Source organism: Anomalospiza imberbis, chromosome 3, assembly GCF_031753505.1.
Source record: "Anomalospiza imberbis isolate Cuckoo-Finch-1a 21T00152 chromosome 3, ASM3175350v1, whole genome shotgun sequence".
Lineage (NCBI taxonomy): Eukaryota > Metazoa > Chordata > Aves > Passeriformes > Viduidae > Anomalospiza > Anomalospiza imberbis.
The window spans coordinates 68230407-68252965 of record NC_089683.1 but is presented as its reverse complement, the minus strand read 5'-3'; the positions used below and the strand labels follow the sequence as shown (position 1 = coordinate 68252965).

The 22559-nt window shown below is 35.5% G+C and overlaps 1 protein-coding gene across 15 annotated transcripts in view; it reads right to left on the bottom strand.

The window, feature by feature from the left end:
- RGS7 (regulator of G protein signaling 7) overlaps positions 1–22559 on the bottom strand; it is a 259983-nt gene that overhangs the window by 30409 nt on the left and 207015 nt on the right. For all 15 annotated transcript variants that reach the window (XR_010997344.1, XR_010997345.1, XR_010997347.1 and 12 more), the window contains 6 exons: positions 12988–13062; positions 11838–11936; positions 11035–11096; positions 9456–9566; positions 8873–8998; positions 1617–1803 (listed from right to left, as the gene is read on the bottom strand). Coding sequence is in view for 12 of the 15 variants with exons in the window: in XM_068184951.1 (XP_068041052.1) it covers positions 1617–1803; positions 8873–8998; positions 9456–9566; positions 11035–11096; positions 11838–11936; positions 12988–13062 (660 nt within the window). In the remaining 3 variants the exon portion in view is untranslated. The remainder of the gene's footprint in view (positions 1–1616; positions 1804–8872; positions 8999–9455; positions 9567–11034; positions 11097–11837; positions 11937–12987; positions 13063–22559) is intronic.

Sequence of the window (22559 nt, the reverse complement as noted above, 5' to 3'; positions counted from 1 at the left end):
GTAAACAGAGAAATTCTGATGTCTAATCAGGACTTAGACTGTTTTATTTGGGGAAGGTTTTTTTCACTCAGTGTTTGTGAAAGCAGACAATGCAGTCAACAGAGAGCAGAAAGATGTGATGGGCATTAAAATTTTATTTCTGTACAAGAAATATGCCTGTAAAAGCAAGAATAATTTGGGCTGTATTTGTATTGTTAATGTACATATTAGCCAGGACACATTAATGCACATATTTAGCACTATCAGGCTATTTTTACTTATGTGTCCTATTTTACTTATATATCTAGATTTGACATGGAGTTTCATCTTTCTATATTTCCAGTCAAGAAATGCTTTTCATACATTTTTAATCACAATTAAATGACCGACCAGCTGCCAGAATGGCACACCAGTGGTCTCCTTCCCAGGTGGCAGGCCAAAAAAAGCCTGTTGCAGAGGCAGAGCCCTACTCCCGAAAAAACTCTCCACCTCAGATGGGACACTTTAAAGACCCTAAAGCTTCAAGTACAAACACAGCAGGTGCAGCCTGTCCCTTTTCCAGAGAAATTGAGGCTACTGGGTTTAAGGTTTTGTGCTGAACTGGATGAAGTAAGCAGAGATCCTCTGCAGGAAGCAAAGTCCTGCTTGCTGAATACTCCATGTCTTTCATAAATGAAGGACAAAATTATAAGAAGAGAGATCTGGCAGTAAAAGGGTATTGAAATTTTACACTTATTATAAAATAAAAGGATACCGGCAAGGAATTTAAATGTCAATTACTCACTCAACTGCAAAGACACATTTTTTAAAAACCTTTAATCTTGCTCTATTGTTTACTTTTGCCATTTATGTCTTTTCTATACACTGCATTCTTAAATCTCCAGGGGTCAGCAGATGCAAGCAAAAATCGTATGTTTGGTTTAATGCAGAGTACTTCAAAACAGTGGCTATGACATAGGGTCTACTGAAAATTTTATTGTTTCTTCATAGGTTGCTATTCTCATAATGGAGAAATTAAAAGGAGGTAAAATTATTCCCCTTCATATTTAGGGCACAGGCGTTCTCCCAAAAAGAAGAAAGCCTCAATTCAATTCTCTTCTCTCCTTCCTGGGGCCTGTAGCAGCATCTCCTGACTCCCAAGATGATGACCTAATAATCAAGCTGTAGGAAAATCTGCAGGGATATGATCTCAATCTCTCCTTTTGACACCATTTCACTTTGCATTAATAATTAAATTTTCATCACTGGGTTGCTGATGAAAATGGAGGATGATACTAGTTCTGCTATTTTACTGTGAATCCAGTTATTTTCTATTGCTTTTCTCAGAAGTCTACAGAGATTAAATATTGTTATAAGTCACATGAAGTGTTAGATTTAATACAGAAGTACTTCATTTTTACTTTAGTACAAGTTTTCCTCTATTCAAAGTCCACTTGAAAACTCTATATCAAGCACAGAAGTTTAATGAACTTCATATGGCTCATGAAAGAAAGAATGTTACACATTTGCATTGCCAGAATGGCATTTTAGGAAACAGGGCATTATCATTTAATTCCCAAATACATCTCATTTTTACATATAGATTTCACTAGCCAATATTCCATTTCAGACGTCCATAAACATGACTGCAAACTGACCTGAGCATCTTCAAATGTGTATCTTCCAGGTTCCTTGACATTCTGAGTGGTTTTGTCATAACTTTTTGAATCTAGGTTGATGGCACTGGGTGCACCTGGAGCAAGAAATTCTTGCCAGATTTCTTGGACGCGAGCAGGAACTTCACGGATAGGCCTCTTCTTCAGGTCTTCTACTGCTAACCAGAACCTATGGCACAACACAGCATCTTGACTTCCAGCCCAGGATAACCACTAATGAAGTGCCCTCATTCTTCCTTGCTCTTAAAGAAGAAATTACGTAACTGAAGTTTTCATCTAGACATGCTAAAATAAGAAAAAGCTGAGTGATTCTATGTTGGGATCAGCATTCTGGTATACTGTCTCACGGCAATCAATCCTCCTAAGAAATCAATTTTTAGAAGGCTCTTCATGGGACAGTTAGGAAATCCTTCATTACTTTTGTATGGGTAACATGCTTGCAGGAAGATTCCAGATTTAGCTGGAATTGAACTGACACTTCATTTTGGCTGAACCACAAGGGCTTATATTAGTTATAAACTGGCTGCTTTTTTAATTCCTTCAAAAACTAATGATTTATATTCTTGCTATCTACATGAATCTCTGAGTGCTACTAAATCCTAAACTGTGTAATTCTAATTTTGTTACTCAGAAATCATACATACATTGGAAAAGCATTTGTTTTGCTAATTATAATTTAATTCCTTTTTTCAGCATTCCATTTACATGCATATTTTTGCTAAAAATGCTGAATGGAATTACACATTCTCTCTTCTGCTGAGAAAACCAACATTGGGCAGCCATATGTAGTGCAGCCAGTTCACTGTATCCTCATTCAGTCTTGAGCACCTTATGGTCATAGCTAACTAGCTGTAAGCTTTATTTCATTATTTCTTCAATTGGTGTTCAGACTTTCTCATGGCACAAAATAATCCCAAATTAATCTAGCATCCCAGTCTTAGACATGGTTCAGATCACTTAGTTTTCCCCCTGATCCAAGAGCTCAATTAAAGTTTGACTTTGGTAAACATGTAACATATACCATTGCAACTTTTCATTATTTTTCTGACACAGCTGATCCTATGAAACAGATAAGCTGAGACTCGAAGTGATTAAATTTTGAAATCAGCTGGATTTTCCAAGTCTTACAAATAAATTGGGTACACCTTGTGGTTTGCACCCTGCTTACACTGTGAGATCAACTGAAGCTCTCTTAGCTGAGTTCAAAAAGGATGGGATAGGAGAGAACAGTGAAACTGTACTCAGATTCCCAAGAAAGCAAAATGATACCACCCTTAACCAAAATTCTAATTTAATTATTGCAAAACACTTAGAAGAGGATAGTAAAGCATAGCAAACCTTACAGTATTCCTGCTATAAGATATCCTTCCCTTGAGAAAATTTACCTCTCAGAAAGCAATTATTCCATCATAGTCCTGTTTTGAAATTTCTTTGTAACAGATGGAAGGAGCCTGTGTTCATTTTCTACAAGCCAGCATGGTCAGCTTCACACTACCAAGACTATTTTAGGTATTTCTACAACCTTGAATTTCAATAGTACTTTTTCTTCATCTAAAATTCTCCAGGAGACAGCAAAGCAATATTGTCCCAGTTTTGCAAATATATTAATAATGTAATAATGTACAATGGTTTCTCTAAGATCACAAAGGGGATCTGTGCCAATAGAACTCCAGTTTCAAAACATCTGGGTAGCATCAGTTTTATGTATGAACTACAGTGTGAATTGAACATAGTTCTGGACAGAGCCTGGGGATGTATCCTGAGAATCTGATGGCAATGGAGCAAGAAGAAATGCCTGATAACTCAAGTTTTAAAACTGCAAAGCTCAAAAATTCTAATTCAGTTCACACTCTCAAATTTGGGCAACCTACTTTGGTTTCCTTAAGCTGCTTTCGATATTTGCATTTAAAAGCACATATCCTGCAGTGCTAACCCCTTCAAGTGCATCTTCTGGGATTGACTGATTACTCATGTGTCTCCAAGTCAAGTAAGGAACACAAAAATTAAGGGGAAGGATGCTCTTTGTAAACACACATTTTCTGTCTCCCCTGCAGACACCCTGCAGATCTAGCTCAGAGATGTCACTTCCTTTTTTGTTTCACAGTATCACTGCCAACAATTCTGGAAGTCACTGCAAACATGCCTTAGGATGCTATTTGCTTTTGCAAGTAAACTGTTTTCATATAGTAGGTTATACTCAATTTTGGGGAAATAGATGGGAGATAAATTTCAATAAATTTAACTTCTATGCTTGCAGCACAGAATAGGGAGGTTGTATAGACCCATTTTTACAGGCTGAACACCAGTTCTTTGACAGATTAATTTAATTTTACCCTTCTAACAATAGCATTCAAAGACTCAACTAAAAAATGTCAAACTCTAAATATAGAAACCTCTCTTAAAGTGGGAAGAATTATGATTTCTGTGTTATGTCTAGGGTGCTTATTTCACAGCCAACACACATTTTAAGATTTTAATCTACTTATCTTTTAAGAAAAGATGCCTGCCCTCCTCCTACAGAGAGTTGAATTCAAATATTCAAAGTTTAAAAATGACAAAAATAAGGCTGCTCCCTCTTGCATTTTCAAAAATAACTTTTTCAAATATCCCATGGCAACCAATAGCACAGATGAAGTTGAAATGGAGTCAGCAAGACCTCAGCACAGGGCCTCAAATCAAAAGAGCTCCCTGTACCATTTCACAGCTCTCTGCCTCATGAGTTGTGACCAGAGCAAGGGAAGATTCCTGTAGCAAAAAGCACACAGTCTGCAACATTAACTATGTGCAAGGGCAGGGAGGGGACAAGGGGAGTAGCATTTTTTGGGCAATGATATACACAGACTTGGTGCTACTTTGTGTAAGGAATTAGAACTCAGTCGGGCTGCCCTTGGATGAAACTGCATCTCCCGTTGGTGGAGGTTTGCTTTTGCCATGGAGACCCTTTCTAGCAGATGCTCAGTACTGTTTGAACAGAGACTTGAGTAGCTGAGTGTAAACCTCGCTGCTGTCTTCTACCCTGGCATTTGGGCTGCCACCTGCTGGGTCACACAGCTGACACACAGCAGAGTGTGTAGTGTACAGTAGTAGTACATCCAGCCACATGGACTGTTAAAACACATGCTGCAAGATATCTGGGAATTATGTCCTCCAGCTGGATTATTTTCAAAACCAAGGTGGCCCCATGGATAAATAGCACAGCTGCAACACAGCTTCTGTCCCATTAATTGACCTAAAGGCAGGTGCAGCCAGATTCCAGAACAAGCTAATCAGTTAAATTTAGCCTGCAGGAACAACGAGTGGGAGAAAGGCTGCAGTGGTTCTCTGTGAAACATGTGAGGTATAGTCAGTGTGGAAACACTGGAGTGGGAATTATGTGAATTTTGCACCCACTGCATGTGGCAAAACAAATAAGAGGCTAGACTTTTCAGCATTTTCAGAAAAAGCAAACAAAAACCTAAACAAACTCTATTAATAAAATCACTTAATATTTTTCCAGTGGCAGGAAACACTGCTCTCTGATTTCCAGAGTCCACCTTCTTTCCCACTACAACTTCAAGCTTCAAGGCATAGTAGAACTGAAGGATTTCAAGAAAATGACAGAGAAACTCATTAAATCTTGAAGCTAGTTCTTTCTCATCTACTCTGCAGAAATGGCAACACTGCTGGCACTTGGCATTTAAGCTTGAGTCTGAATGAGAAATAACTCACAAGCAATTTCAGCTTTGAGGATTAAATTTTGGTCAAGTTATTAGCACCCACAACAGGGCCTCATAATCACCAGTGTAAAGTATAAACACCTCACTAAATGTCAGCTTGCAGGGGGATGGTCAGACAAAAAATATTGAGGGAAAACATCCAAATCTATCAAATTTCTCAGTCCCTCTCTTCTTTTTCTGGATAACAGGAATGCAAAGTCCGTTTTCCCTACTAGTCACACATTACAACCCTAAGAAACAAGCATCAAAGGAAGGGGCAAGGGATCCAGTGGCTTTTCTTTCTGTATCATGGAACCTAACCTGACACCACTCTCACTAACTTAGGAGGTTTTTCACTCTTAGAGCAGCTTTGGAAATCACACTCACTGCAATACTGCATAAGGATTCAGACAGGCTTTCAGGTTGGCAGGTCTGAAATGATTTAATATTTACAGGCTGCAATTCCTACAGAATAACCTGTTGGGAGTAAACCTATAGTCAGCATACAAATAATAACTTTCCAAAGAATTCTGCTGCACTACAGAAAAAGGAAGGACAAGAAGAGGAATACAATTTCCTACAGAAATTAAAGACATTGGGTCTCCAGGTGCCATGCTGTAGTAAGTTTGATCTCATAAACTCATTCTGTTTGAAAAGTACTTTTTTTAATACTTGGAAAACCTTGTGACCAAGCTCAATAGTACTGGATCGCAATCAAACTTTAGTTTTGTGAATTTTAAACAATGGTCACCATTTTTGTAATAGGCATTGGGAATTTCATAAATCTATTATTCCAATCATATGTTACTTTAGCTATTTGATCTGTGTATTGAGCAGCACACAAAGCAATTCTTCCCAAAAATCTGCATGGTAACAAGAGATCACAAGCCATACCCTGCATTAGGTGAGTGCAGGATCCAACCTGCAAACTGCAGTCACACTGTAATGAAGTTACTGCACTGACAGAACTGCTTATGCAGTTTTATTCCTTTGCCATGCTTTACAACACTCCTTCAGAGAGTGAAATACTATTAAGCCTCATTTACAGACAAAGAAAAAAGTGCAGATATACAAAGTAAGAAGGGGAAACCTGGTTATATTCCTGAGCACTGCACAATTCTTCCTATTAAATCACAGCCCAAGGTCCTTCATCCCTGCTGTATTCTTTAAGACAGGATCTGAATCTGCCAAGAATGATATTCTCAGATACCTTAGACATTCTCATAATTAATGTAACAGTAACACTGGGACTTCTTGCTATTTAAGATTATTACAGTTGAATAGAAATGTGGTATCTGGTAGACTTAAAATTTCATGGTTTTTGTTTCACCAAAATGAGGTATAAGACATCTAATCTACTAATACTGAAGCCCTTGTCATGCCTGCAGTCCCTGCTGTATCCTGTATACTCTCCTTGAAAGCTCGAAAGCAGGGTCCCAGCTGCCATCCAACTATAGGCTTGGAAGTGTTGCAAATTTTATCATTATTAGATCTGTAAAAGTACAAGAACCAGCAACTGATTTGAGTGGAATTTGTTGGAAGATGTGGGTGGACATAATTATTTTTCTCAAGGTGGCTGTCAAAATAATAATTAACAAAATACCACTAAAAAGGCCCAAATTATCATGATGGAGTTAGCAGGTGAGAAACAAAAGTGGTTGCCTTCTAAATTTTGTTTAGTGGTAATAGTTGAAATCATCAAGCTTTTAACTTCTATTATTGACATCTAAAACATTTTGACAGCCATATACAACAAGTTTTACAAATTCATGTTTTCTAACCCAGATTTAGTATGTGAACCTAATGGATTGATTTCCCTACAGCTTGGGCATTTACAAACATAATTCTGAGCTTCTGAGACAGTTTCCCTTCAGTTAATTATTACAGAAAGCACTTTCTCAGAGCAAATTTATCCCCTGCCTGGCCTTTAAGATCATATTCACCATTTCTCAGATATTATATTTTACAATGCCAATTTAAGAATTTAGAGGAAGAGACAGAAAAGTAGATGGCATGTCAAGGAAACATCTCTGAGGAAATTTCTTGAGGGAATTTTTCTAGATCAGTTACTTGCAGTTTGTCTGTATTTAGTGATGTAAATAGGATTAGACGAAAGAGTTAGGGATTATGTGAGTAACAGTCTTGTTGGCAGAGAGACAAATTAATCACAGAAAAGCACCATGAACTGCAGCACACACTGGGCTCAACAGGTTCATGTTTGAACAGCTGCCCTGCATAACAACTTACCAGGATACTCTTTAAATTATATATTTTTTTTAAAAATTTACTTTCCTTTTCTTGGTGGTATTCTGAATTTTAAAAATTCATTTTACCAATTGCAGTTTTTTTTAGTACCCGTGACAAATAAAGTCATCAACATACACATCCAGGTCAGGCTATGTTTGTGATGCAAAGTTAATATTTGTATATGAACATGGTCAGCAACTTGGAGAACTCCAACTATTCTGCTGACAAATTTAAATTAACAACAAGGAGATCTGTGTAATTACCTAGCATTTATAAATCAACACCATAAATATTAAATGCCTCTTGTAAGATGCTACAAAAGCATAATTTTAGTATGAATGGCTATGCTGCACCACTTTAGAGTATGAATTGGCATTGGAAAAAAGTAGGTTAGGATTATTCTAAATTATAGAATGTAAATGCAAATAGGATTTTATACTACTTATGTTATTGGTGAATGGAAAGTGATACAGATGACATCTGACAAGAAGGTAGAATTAAGATAAAAACGTGTTGTCTATATTTTTGTACTATGCTCAGCTTAATTTTTCTGTCTATAGAAAGGCTGTTAATAATCTCTCTGAAATAACCCTTCCTGAAATATGACTTTCTTAGAACAGCAAAAACAAAACATGCTATTAAACAACTGATGGACTATAATTTTTTTAATCAAATAATTTTTCCCCTCACTTAAAAGTAATTCTGTAAATATGCTTTTAGAAACATACCCTCTATGCTTCATACACTAAGAGCACTTTTTCCATTTTACAATTAGTGGGGAATTTGAGAGCTAGATGTCACCCTACTTCAGCTGTGTCAGATGCAAAAGTACTAGAATATTGGTGGAGATATTCAAAATGATCCCCAGAAACTAATCAACCTGGTGAAAGTCAGTGAATTTTACTTTTAGATCCTTTATTTTTTTTTTTTTATTATTTTCTTTTTACTTTTCTCATAATATTTGACTAAACAAAATACATTCAACAGGCTTTGAATGAGTCAGTTTTATACCTGTTTAAAAGACAAGCTGAGAGAAAAGTTCTTGCATGAGTAATTTGACCAAAAGTTGAATATGAATAGAAAAATATGCTTCATGTGAGTCTCTGTTAACTATATGAATATTCCCTTCAGCCTGTACATGAAAGCAAGAAGTAATCTGGATGAATTAATTCTGAAAGGTGAGGAAAATTTTTGAAGGGGTCAAAAATGAAAAGTATCAGGAAAAAAAAAAAACAAAGCAAAAACCCAATATAACTTATAAGCTATTAAAAAAAAAAAAAAGTAACTCTCATTTACCTCAAATTTTCTGAACTGAATTCTGACTCCAAGAATTTCAGAAACTGCTCTCTTCCCACAGGGTCTTTCAAAGCTTCATCCATGCCAAATCCCCATCGTTTCACCCTCTGCTGTCCTGGCTCTTTGCTACAGAAAAAACAACAGAACCCGAAATGACCAATGCTTCACTATTCTAACAATGTGTTCATAATTTATACCAAGTCTTAAAGTTCCATGGTTTTCTCACTTTTTAGAGTGTTCATAATGTTCAGCAATGAGCAAACAGACTGTCAGTACTTATATAGGATGAAGGTAATACACAGGAAAAAAAAATTCCAACTAGGAATATTATCAGATTTTAAAAGCTGTCTTTTTTTTTTCACCATACTAGAAGCCTGGAAACTGGTTACTGTAACATTTCACACAGATTTATTAATATATAGCACTTCCCATCTTACAAAACTGTAAAACTGGAAAGACCAAAACGGTACTGCAGTGCTCTTCTGCCTCAGTATTCTCGTGAAGTACCTCTGTCTGAAATCTTCACATTCCAGAAAAGCATGTCATACTCCCTTACTTACAAAGAGGAAATAAAATTGTATACCTTGCCTCCAGTTCCCAGAAAGTAGTGTCATCTGATATCCAAGGGTTTGAGGGATCAGGGGGCACAAGAAAAGGATCATATTCCAAATACTGCTCTGTATAAGCTAATAGACTAGGAAAACAAAAGCATCAAACATTGTCAAGTCAGGAGGAGAAGAAACCTGATGAGGCTACCCCAGCTAACAAGTTACCTTGCATCAACTGAGCCATGGTAACTGTGTGTGCACACACTCAGAAGGCAGCTACAAGCTCAGGGTGAAATAGGTTTGCTCAAGCTGTTTGAAAGTGGACCACTGAAGAAGGACCATTAAAGAAGGAGGGGTGGCTCAGGTTTACCAAGAGTAGAAATAAAATAAGCTTCCCTAATACTTCCACATAGCTCCATTTAATGTTCCTTTTGGCACTAATAAATTAGATCATACAACCTCTTCCATGCACATTTGTTTTCATAAAGGAACATGTTTTATATCCCTGTGGTTTTAATCAACAGTTTCTTTAAAATCTGTTCTAAAACACTACATGTTACACAGGTTATATTTATTGGCCCTGCAGATTCTAGTGCTCCTTTTAGTTTCTCTTAAATATAGTTAATATTTTTTATTATTTCCTAATCAAAGAACATTATTCCCAGCTTTATTTTTTCAAAAATAAATCATTTTTTTCACTTTTTATTTTTATATTCAAGAATTGGTCTGACTCAGTTGCACACACTAAAAACTTTGCTTGTATTCTGGTAATTTACATCTCCCATTGTCCTTGTTTATGCTTGCTGTTTCCTTTGGCCTCATAATTTTTGTAAAATTATTGACAAGTGAGGACAACTATTCTTTCTTTTCAATTCCTATTATATTTAGTGTACATTATATTTTTACTGTTCAGCAAACAAAAAATCTTAATCTGCTGTCTTTATAAATAAATATTTATATGTATTTGCATATATGTATACACACATACACATAAATAAGTAGACATATATGCACAAATGTTTATGAGAAGATGAAGAGCAATTTGTATTTGGCCTTACTTCCTTTACTAAGCCCCAAGCAGCTCAATTTTCTGCAATGCTGGGCTTTTTGTTTTATTTGCTTTCTAGCCCCTTCCTGACAAATTTGGCCTTATTTGGAGATAGATTCCCACTAGTGTTACATCTGTGACCCAAACTGAGCCCAATCTCACTTTGTTCAAGCACTGACTGAGCTCCACACCATCCAGTTCCCTTGCTTCATCAGTGATTACCCTTTTGAAATATCAAAACAATAACCCCAGACCTATTCCCATTTAGCCTCCCTGCCAATGAAAGGTGAAACTTGTAAGAAACTTGGTCAGAGATTCTTTTAGTGACTCAGGTTTATCAGAAATTTATAATGGAATATCTGGAATATTTTTATCACTAAAAGAACTTCATACTTCTCCACTTAAAGTAAACTCTCATCAGTTACTTCTATGACATCTGAGCTCTCATGTCTCTCTTTGAAGAGCTATTTGCTGTGAATAGCTCTTTGAAGCTATTTCACACTGACATTTTTCCCAATAGTTATCAGTCTAATTGAAAAAAATAGAAAATGTGACAATATACGTACCTCTCTGCAACTTTTGACATTTTTAATCTATGTCTGTCTAATTGCATTTGCCAGTGCTTAATCTGCAAGAAAGGAAGGCAAAGAGTTCTATGAGTAATTTATTGCTTGACTCTATTTCTATAACTTTTTTTATTAGGGCTGTAATTGAACATTAATTTATCCTAGGGCACAGAAGAGAAATATATCTGAATTAAAACAACATTTCACTGATGTAGCTCTAAAATAAATTGAAGTTTCCATTAAAGGGAAAAGATCATACAGAGACAAAAAATGTGCCCAATATAACATTTTCCCTAAAGGTTCATCAACAGAAATCCAATTAGCCTTTTTTCAGATTTTTGAGGAGAACTAACACTTCTTCAGACATTTACCTTCTCCAGACTCTAACATCTCAAGAAAGATTAACAAAGTTTTAACAGTAGATAAATGTGCAAACCTATGCATGCATACATGGAGTGGTAGGTATACCCCCAAGGCTCAAATCAGTGTTGAAAGAAGAGCAAGATGTCTACAGCTGAAGGGGCTAATGGGCTTAGCTATACAATGAATCCACTCACTGGCCTACTTCCCACTGCCTTTAGGTCTTTAATACATGATACAAAAAATTTATGCTTTGTCTCATTAGTTTGGATGAAGTTACATGCCTAAATCCATATACCTGGAGACAAAGAAAAGGTTTATTAAATGTTTGCAACAGCTCTTCTGAATAACTTCCCAGTTATAATAATTTTTGAGTTTACACCTAAAAAGTTATTTCCTAAAAAGTAAATTTGAAAGTACATTTTTGTAGTAATGTTCCAAACCTCTTGGTGTAGTTCATCTTCTGTGGGTGGCTTAGTCTCTGGCACTGGCGTGTGCGTAGGGCTGTGACTTCGAATGTCATTTTGTAAGCCATAGACAGACTATGCAAAAAAATACGAAACAATGATGGTTGCTTTCAGACAATGCTTTCTACACACAGCCATAGTACGTTGTGCTCAAGGAGTTAGCCAAGATCATCTTTATCTAAAGAAACTGCAATAACCCATAAACTGAGATAAAATCGTGTTTCTGCACTAGAGTGTAAAATAAAGACTCCCAAACTCCCACAATTCCATAAAGCCACAACCGAGGATCTACTTTTATTAGGTCTCTATATTAGCATCATACTAAACATGGGGAATGACACTGAGAGATGCTATTACAGTAAGTGGAGATGACTGGTAGGTGGAGTATCCTGAGAGGTACACTAACACACAGATTATTTGGATTACTTCCAAAATTGCAATTACCGTCTGGAAAATTACACTAATCTGGACCTTTCACTACCATAAAGAAGCCAAGCTAAAACTTTCTCTAAATCCACTTTCCTTTTTAAAGCATACCTTCCTATGGGTCAACATGCAAATGCACCTCAAAGGAAGTACTTTAAAGTGGGAGTCAATCTACATGGTTATGTTGCAAAGGATTTAAAATTGTTGAGCCAATCCATCTGTACATCCCTAGAGAAATTACACTCTAATTACAACCTAATTTAGATAAAGCCAACTTCTTCCATCATTTCCAGTCATCCATTTTGGGCATAATTGTAATATAGAGACATCCTTTTCATGAAGACCTGGACAAGAACTGTCGTTAGAATTTACACTGAATTTTTAATTTTTTTTCCTTAATTACTGACAGAAACATTTTAATGTGCTTTATTCAATCTACTGAACAACATTAATAAAGCATGCAAAAAATTAATTTTATCTTCAAAATCTCTTTGTATTTCTCCAAAATCTTATGTGATATCATTCACTTAGCATTCGCAATTTTTTTAATACTAATTCAACTAAGAGCTTATGAAATATCAGCATACATTTCACGCATTTTTTCCTTGCAGCTGTAAGAAAAAAGTGCTTTAAGAAATTATGGAAATTCATTCTATAAATTTCCTCCATCTCCTGCTTTGGATATAATAACCATACTTACCTTTCTTGTTTTATGTGGATTTCTCATTCTTGAAGATTTTTTTATATCCACTTCAGTAGTGTTTACACAGCCAGGCTATTAAAAGAAAGAGAAAGGAAAGCAAAAGGCTAAATCTGTGATGGAACTTCTCTGAGCTACTCCTCCTCTTCAGTGTGCAAGACTAAAAAATAAATTCCACACCATGAAATTGAAATAAAATAAATTGCCAAGATAATGGAAACCAGTCAGTTTCTGCTTTGGTTTTGCCAAGAAAGCCATTCATTACATTCTAGCTATCTCTCTAAGGAGCATGGTTGACCTAATGAGACAAAATAAACAGAACTGTGAAATATTCATTGAAATATTCATCTCAGCTGTGAACCTCAGCTTTGCTTCAGCAGCATTTGGTTTTGGGTCAATTTTTAAAGAGGATCATGTTTTAAAATGAAATGGGAAAAAAAAAAAAGTTTTCTTTCTTTAGAAAAGAAAGGAAAACAACAAAACAGGCTTCTGCAGTCTAACCACAATATTGACAGCCTAAATAAAATTACTCTCAACACATCAGATTTGGGTTTCAGTGGTTCATTCTCACAACCCTGTGGCCTCCCAAAGCACACAAATACTCTAGTTTCTCCTAATTCATCTTCTTTTGACACTTCTCTCTAAGTACAAAATCTATGTGTTAATCTGGTATTTACCCATTGCTGGAAAAAAATGAAAATAAGTATTTTGCTCTCAGGTGAGTTTTATCTATTGATTTTAGAGGGATTACATTTGACACTGAGTAGAAACTACAAAATCTGCTCTCTAGTGGGAGCAGACTTTTACTGAAAGTAGGTTGGGTTTCTTTTTAATGGAAGTAGCTAGATATTTAATTTACTTGCCCAACAGCCAAGCTGGACTTATTATTGCTCTAATGATACAACCTCTGTCTTCTTATCACAACAGACAATGCTTGATATGACTGTAAATTTAATAAGACAAAATTTTAAATATTTCTTGTATAGGCTAGGAATTTCTTATATAGCTAAGAAAAAAAAAAAAAAAGCTTTCATTAAAGAGAGCAATGTTACTTTGCCTCTGGAGAATTTTCTAAACAACAGACTGATTTTTTTAATCCAGTATGTTTTTTTTTAAAATTAATAAATAAGTTTCTATTTTAAAGTAATAAATTAGTGTGCATTTGATCATATAACATTTGAAGTAGAAACAGTTCCTCATTGCTAATGATAAAAATAGACAATATTCTTAAGACTGCACCTGACACACTAGAATTGGGACGGTATCTTTTGTGCTTCTGAACAAAAATGGGATGTTTTGAACTCAGAAATAACTTGCAAATCTCAAAGAAAAAGGTTGAAAAATAAAAAGTTCTGCATGATGGTCAATTTAAAAGCAGAAAGCAATTTCCCAGGGCAGCATACTGAGATACAAAGTTTAAAAAAACCAAGTGGATGTACTTTGGGATTACAGCAGCAGCTGGCAGTGAAGAAGGCAGCGGCTTTAACAATGTCTACAGGCTTTGAATGTAACAATTTGAATAGCAGGCACACTTACATAAGGCACAAACTGTTATTTATTCAGTTTTCAGTTATGGTTTGTTATGCTTTTAAGCATGCTTTGAAGCTATGCTTTTAAGCATGTCCTAAATATGGAGAGGGGAAAAAAAAAAAAAAGGCATAAACCTCATCTGAAGCCTCTTATTTTTGAAGATTTCAAGCCCACCAGAAGTAAATAGGTATGGACAGATCTTGCAACTTGCCTGGGTAACTTACATGCCAGAATTGTGCACATTGATGCAAGGGGGACAAGAAATTCTGGGAGACTTTTAGAAACGAAACAAGGGCAAAGTTTTGCCGGTTGCAAAGAGGGCCGATCCAGTACTGACTTTGTACAGCACTCAGTGGATTCTTACTGACACCTGGCTGCTTAAAACCTCTCACACTGAAGTGAAGTTGCCCAGGCAGGGGCACGCAGGAGAGGCTGGTGGGGAGAAGCTGGACCAAGGTGGGACTGAAGAGAAGCTGACAGGAGAGCAGCCCCAGGACGGCAGAGGCAAGGAAGCATCAGGAAGCTTCAGTGCAAAAGGGGAGGTGGCTAAAGGGTGCATCAACTGCTCTGACAACCTGGGGTAACAATAGGAGCTTAAGACATGTATCACTACCTCTATACAATAGCGTTCTCATCATTTTATTTAAATTATATGACTGGAAGTACCTAATGTAGATTAGGACACAATTTATGTTTTCTTCTCAGCTGAAGTATATTTATTAAATTATACTTGATATGAGATGGGTTTTATTGTTTTTCTGATGCTGCCAAATTTCATCTGTAAACATTTAGGGATAAATATCAAACATTTTTTCAATTAAAATAAACACAAAAAGCTGCATTATGTGAACACTTTGCTAAAATAACTCAGCCTTTGTGGGAAAACCTCTGCTGGACAACATTTAATTTTATTTGTATGCCCTCATTAACATAATAAGTATATGTTTGAATACAATTATATCCAGCTGTGTTTTCTTTTTGTGTTGTTTTTTTAACTGTACTACCATAGTTCAAATAGTGAGATGCCTGTCAGAGTGCTCTGCTGCAAGAATCCCATTTAGTGTGTGGTATATAATTTGCATACTAATACTGTAAATAGTTTTCAAATGGATTTCCTGGAAGACTTGAGGAGTCTTCTATATGTGTAAATAGAGTGCTTATTTCTTCCAGGAGTAATGTTCTGTGTGAAAACAATTTCCCTCCAACACACACAGAGGAAAGCCTTGTGACCTTCTTGAAATTATCATACAGCAAATCATAACCAGGGCAGAATCTGGTTCTCATCAATTTTTAAATATCTGTGTGAAAAACTGTCATACATTCACTAAGTTTTTTTCATCCATCTATTAGCATGTACTTACCTCAAAGTACAAATGCCCTTGTATTAATTTACATCAAAGGACAGGTCAGTCCAGTTATGATAAATTCACTGCTGATGTAAATGGATAAATAAATAATGGACAGATAAATAATATAAAAAAAAACCCACATATAGAGGAATTTTAATCCCTACTTCAATTATTGGATAACAATGTTACTATGAATCCCAAGCAGCAGCACTTTCTACTGATGTTGTCTAGGAGGATGCATACCAGGATTCTTCTAAGAAACACAAAAGAAGGAGGAGGAACCAGAACGTACATGCCTTGATCAGGCTATCATCGGCATTTGAAGCAACCATCTGAGAGGATGTTGAGTTAAAAAAAAGAAATCCACTTGATATTAATGGTCTATCCCTGAAAACTGTGGCAAAAAGGAATATGTTAATTAAGCTCTTCTAATAGTGCTAGAGTGTATCAATTTTAGGAAACCTGTAACAACTCTATGGAAGAATTCATTATTTACATAATATGGCATGCCTGAGCCATGGTACATTTCCATCCAAGCTGTGCAGAGTATGGAGTATTTATAGTCTGCTTGCTGTACAGAGTTAAACACTCCAAGTACCCTTTTTATTGCCTGGCCATATAGACCAAATCAACATCTATTAATGTCTTTTTTGTATAAAAATCTCTTTGCTATGACGTAATTCTAGAAAGTTCAAAATATTCAATAGAGAGTAAATTAATATTTATAATTAGGTCAGCTGAAGTTTTGATGTCTTTTTTTTTTCTTTCACAAAGAAGATGGCAATTTAACTGTGAATCTACTTAAGCCAAAATAACCATAAGTTTTCATGTATCTGAGACAAATATACCCCTGTATGTGGGAGGGAATAAGCTCGTGCATTCCGATAGGCTGGGAACTGTCTGTCTGAACTGCTGCTCTGTAGGAAATGATCTGAAGGAGAAGCTGAACATGAGTCAGCAGTATCTCTTTGCAGCAATGCAGACAAACCACATACCCAGCTGCATGAGCAATAGCTTAGCCAGCAGGCAAAGTGTTTATTTCTTTCTACTCAGCATCAAAAGGAAACTTCTGGAACACCAAGACTACTTTTGAGCCCCACAAACAACACAAGAAATATATTTCAAATGGAAAATCCAGTGGAGGAATTGACTTTTTTTATGCTTCAAAAGAGGAGAGCTCATTGCTCCCTTTTGTGCCTACAGGGGGGCTTAGAGAGATAGACCTTTTCCAAAGGTGCACTCTGGAAGGACAGGAGACAGTAATCTGAAATTGCAGTTAAGGAATTTCCAATCATCTGTAAAGAAATGTACTTCACAATAAAAGTAAGAGAGGCCGTGGAATGTCCATCCTTGGTGATTTTCAAAGCTTGTTTAAGCCAAGTGCCTGGACAATCTTATTCACCTTAGAAGTCAGCACTGGTTTGACCAGGAAGTTGAACTAGAAGACCTCCAGAGGTCCCTCTCAGCCTACACTTCTGTAATGCAGCCTACTCTTCACAAGCTGCAGGGAGTGAAATTCAAATAATCCACTTTACAGAACACTCCAATCAAGTATTCACGTTGGTGTGAAATTCATCTCTCTGCCTTCCCCACCCAGCAACAGCAGAGTGGAAACAAGACTGGTATTTGCTTCCTTACTGCTGCCTCTGCCCTGCAGCAGCCCATGGTACACTCTTAATCCATTCAAACAAACATCAGATTGATTTAAGGAAATGTAATTTCACAGTCTCTTTAGCTAAAAATACATAGGTGCTATTTAAAATAATTACCTCATTTCAATATGCACACCCATAAATTCAGAGTTCATTAAAGCAGTAAATATTTAGGTAGATTGATTCACATACCTCATGCACTTTCATTGCATTTCAGTGTCAATATACTGTGAAATATATATTTTTATTTGTTTTTCAGGCATGGGCTAGCTTGTTAAGTGTAATTGCAAAATATTAAATTTTTAGATTTCCAGGATTTAAGAATTTAAAAGCCTTTAAATTTAAATTATGGACCTGGGTAAAAACATGACAGATTGTCTCTCTCACTGGAAAAGATAAAAGTCAGACACACAAACATAAAGAAAAAGCAGAGATTTAAATCTTTCTTTTACATCATATGAAATAGATTATCACAAAAGAGTAAGCTTAAAATTTGAAATTTTCTGAGTGTCAAATGTCAGAGTTGGATTCTGCAACATCTATTCTGCTATTTCTGTCATTGCTGCTATTCCTGTCATTTTTCTAGAAGTCTTCTAACCCTCAACAGTAACTATTCATATCACTTTCTAAAGTAGAGAAAAGAAGAAAATTAGGCAGTGAGTAATAAGCAGAACAGCAGAGTTCATTTTTATTTGTAGGTTTTCTATTCCAGTTTACTTGTGCAGCTATCTGAACAGTGCATAGTTAAAAATCAAGGGGAGAAGATTATAAAAAAGAAATGGAAAATTACAAAATAAAGGAATGAGGGAAAAAATATCAGTGGCACTCAGCTGGAAAAAAAAACGAGAGTTACTAGCTGGAAAAATACCCAGTTTGACTCTGGTAATGTGGGAAAGACTGTTTTTTCTCATACATAGTCTAGCATCAGAGGAGACATTAAAATCCTATATTGAGTAAGTTGTCAGTAATGGCTAAAACTGAGGATCTCATAAAGAAAAACACAGGCTACATTCTCCTGCACTGCACCAATTTTTCATTTCACTGAGATGGAAGTTATTCGAGTGTGCAGAACCCACTAAGGCTTACAAGGAAAAGCTGAGGTTTAGGTAATGATTATCACTGTATTCTGGGATTTTACCTCATTTTACACACTTGAGGGTCAACAAATAAAGAGGCTTTTTCAGTGGGAAGAGCTGCACTATTAAAAACTTTGCTGATGCAATAGAAAGTCTCACAAGAACATTCCAAATATACTGAGTACAAGTGGTCAGGTCTTTTAACAGGATTTGGAAAAATGGCTGTTATATTAAGGTCCAATCAAAGGACAGCAAAATTTCAAATCCAGATAAAAATTTCAGAAAATGTGCTTTTTAAAAATGTAGCTCACTTTATAATTACAGATCAATGAACCTAAACTAAGTGATGAAAAAATTAAACCCAGGAGCCATATCTGCCAGAACCTGCATGGGACTATGCACTGATAGTGCTGCCAGGGGAGATCTCACCAGCCTCTGTTATAGCACCCAAGGCAGCAAAGACAAATCAGTGATCACAGGGACTGGGCTACAGGAACCACTTCCTTTTAGTTAGAAAAAGATACTGTTACTTGAAACTGCAGAACCTAATAATGGGGTTAATTTGCAATCAGCTAGGTGTACCTAATCTGAAACACTCTAATGAACTGTATGATCCTCCCTAAAAGTGTATGTTTTAATCACTATTTCCATTTGGTTCAGCAGTTCTGTGAAAATAAGTCTGAGAAATCAAGTGTGTGAGCACTAGGACTTGACAACACCTCTAGTAACAAGATCCCAGTAAATCAGCAGATGTCTGAAGAAAGAGGGAAAACATTATTTTGAGTTTAGGTATTATGAGAGAAGTGGTGGATTTTTGTTTTCATTATGCAGCACAATCCCATAACTACAAATTCTAAACTAAATTGGATGGGTCTAGCTACTTAATGATTGTATTATATAATGTTCTAGTACTTAGCGTTTCATACACACATATAGTAGTGTAAAATATGAAATTATCTTATTATATGCTACTTGTAGTAGTACCATAGTCCAAGCTTCTACACAATTAATTTTAGCACAACTATCTCTCTGAAAACATGCCCTTTTGATTCAGTTGTGTGACTGATAAACAAGCAGCGTGACTGGACTTCCAACACCCACTGTTAAATCACAGTGCTTTTGGGGAGGTCACACTTGCATTATAGTTCTAATGAGAAGCAAACACAGAGACTAATATTTGGAATAAAGTCCAACAGCCATGGTAACTGCAAATGTAAATTTTAATAAGTAAGTTTGATGACAACTTTGGAAAGAAGTGGTCACTCCTATCAAGACTTCACCTCTCTACAACTCCAGACCAAGCTTCTAAAATTAGCTCACAATGTTATTAGCTTTTCCTACAGACTCATGTCTGTTAGAAATTACCTCCTCTCAGAAGTACAGCTATATCTTTCAATTACCAGCTATGAAACACAATTTTTAGGAAGCAAATCCCAAGATTGTTCTCAAGTATAGATTCTCTATGAGCATGATTCATATTTTATTTCTAGATGCCTCATAAATTTGCCAGATAATCCAGGCAAAGTTATTAAAACCTGCTGCTTGTTCTACTGACTCATTAGATATTTTCTACAGTCTTTTCATTATGTATGCATTATGCTTCTAAGTACTACCTTTTTTGGAACTCAGAATAGGGTAAATAATTGCAATGTAGGGATTCAGTGTGACACTGAAGTAAGTGAATACAACTTGGAACTTGCATAGAATAACCTCAAATTTGTTGATATTTCTTAATACAAATCTATTTTTAAAACATGCAATACATCTGTCAATATGCTGCAAATATACCTGAAAATAGTGATCTACGGTCAAGTGGGATAATGCAAAGAAATTAGTTGTACACAGCTTAACTGCTAAAACCAGCTATCAGCTGATAATAATGTAAAACCTACTGGCTTTTAATTAAGTAAATAAAAGCTTCTCATTTCTTATTATTCATTTATTGGACTGATATTTCAGGACACAGAATGTTCAATGTAAAATCTTATTGGGCTTCTTCTTTCAAAGGAAAGGATTGTCTCAATTCATAAGAATTAATAAAATCTTTGCTAGGATTAAGTGTTCTCTTCCATTGAAGGTTTTAGTAGAGAATTGTACAGATAGCATAGAATGATTTTAAATGCTCAATACTTGTCCTCAATAGCTAATTTCATTTTGACTCATTAAAGAACAGAGATAAATAATAAAAAGTTACAGATTTTTTTTTTTTTAAACTAAAATGACTGAGCAATAAACCTTATTGTATCATACACTAGAAATATATTGATGGAGAAATAATCAATTTTGCACCTACGCATAAGTTAAACACACTGTAGAGAAATCCACATGTAGAACAGGAAACTTGCCACTGGACCAATTAGTAAAACCAATACATCCTTTATTCAAGGATTGATTTGGAGATCACTGACTACTACCAAAACAACAGTAGTTCCACTGTTGTTCTGCAATGGATCTAACCAAAACGCAGAAAGGTGTGCAATTAATGGATAAAAGTTCAACTATGAGCTGTTTCTCTATTTTGGACAAGACAAATGAAGGTCAAACACCATCAGATAAAGGAGAGACATTTGATATATCAGTTTGATCAAACTTTAATTATGTTTGCAGCCAGGTAAAACTCAGATGATTTTCAAACTAAGAGATGTGAAGTCTCACTTAGTATAGACTTTAGGACCACTTAAATTTCAAAGATTTTTAGCATCTTTCTAAAATAAAGAAGCCTACATTGCACCAGTTTCCACTTTATACTTATTTGTCTTCTCAAACTAGAGTTCAGTAGTATCAGACATATGAGGAATTCCACTGGCTGTGCAAACAGAAAACCTGTTTGAAACAGGAGAAAGAGAGACACAGAGAAATTTTCAAGGAATGTAATACTAATAAATTAAACCATAAAATGTATCCATAGGAGGTAGAACATCTTAAGCCATGACAGTGATCCTCCAGTTCTCACATACTTGGTTGTTTAAGGTCAGGTGTTGTTGAAAGCTGACCTTTCAACATAAGAGAACAAGATTTGATTTTTTTATTTTTTAACATTAGTAGTCTGTGTGCCACAGGATTACATATTATGCAAAATGCATAAGAAAAGAATGTTAAAATTCAATTCTTGAGACAAGTCATATGAAATTAAACAAGAAGCTGTACCCAAGAAAATACTCCTGCACTGAAGTTTTATGCTTAATTATTTTTGCAAGCTGATTTACTTTCTAATTAGTTTTAATTTATGATATACCATTTCAGGTTCGTTGTGACTGGTTTTCAGAACCAGAAATTGCTGCATAGAAATTAGATCCATTGTATTTATTTAAGTGGTGTTTCAGTAGTATTAATTTTACTTTAGGCTGTATTAAAATTATTTTTGTGTATGTGAAGATTCCAGTATTTGCGACACTATTGCACAAGGAAACTTGTTAAATTTATCTGTTTTCTTGCCCCTTTGCTAAATACTTACAGTCATTATTGCTTTCTCTCTTTTTTTTTTTTTTTTTACCCCAAAAGGCAGGAAACTGCTGTTTTACAGATTCCATACAGAAGAAATTTAGGTTACTCACTTGAAAATAAGTGGCAACAGAAAAGCCTAATGCATCTCTGAAAAAGGAGATGGCAAATATAGGTGACATTTAGGAATTGATTATATGCCTTTTGACTTATAAGAAGATCTTTGACAAAATGCTTTGGATTAAAGCAGAAAATTTAATTCCTGCAGATACAAAGATCAATGTATAAACATTAAACTTATAAAAAAAAAATCCTTATACTTACTTCTTCAGGTTACTTTCCTAGTTTCACACAGAACTGGGTATTACTCAAAACCATATTGTCATATCATTTTTCTTGGTATCCCTCCACCATCTCATTAATTAACTATTTCACAATTTGTTACCTCTCAATTTTACCTTCCTAAAATTTCTTTTGTTGCACTCTTGCAAGAAACTTGGCTTCTTTTTCCCCATCTGCCCCAC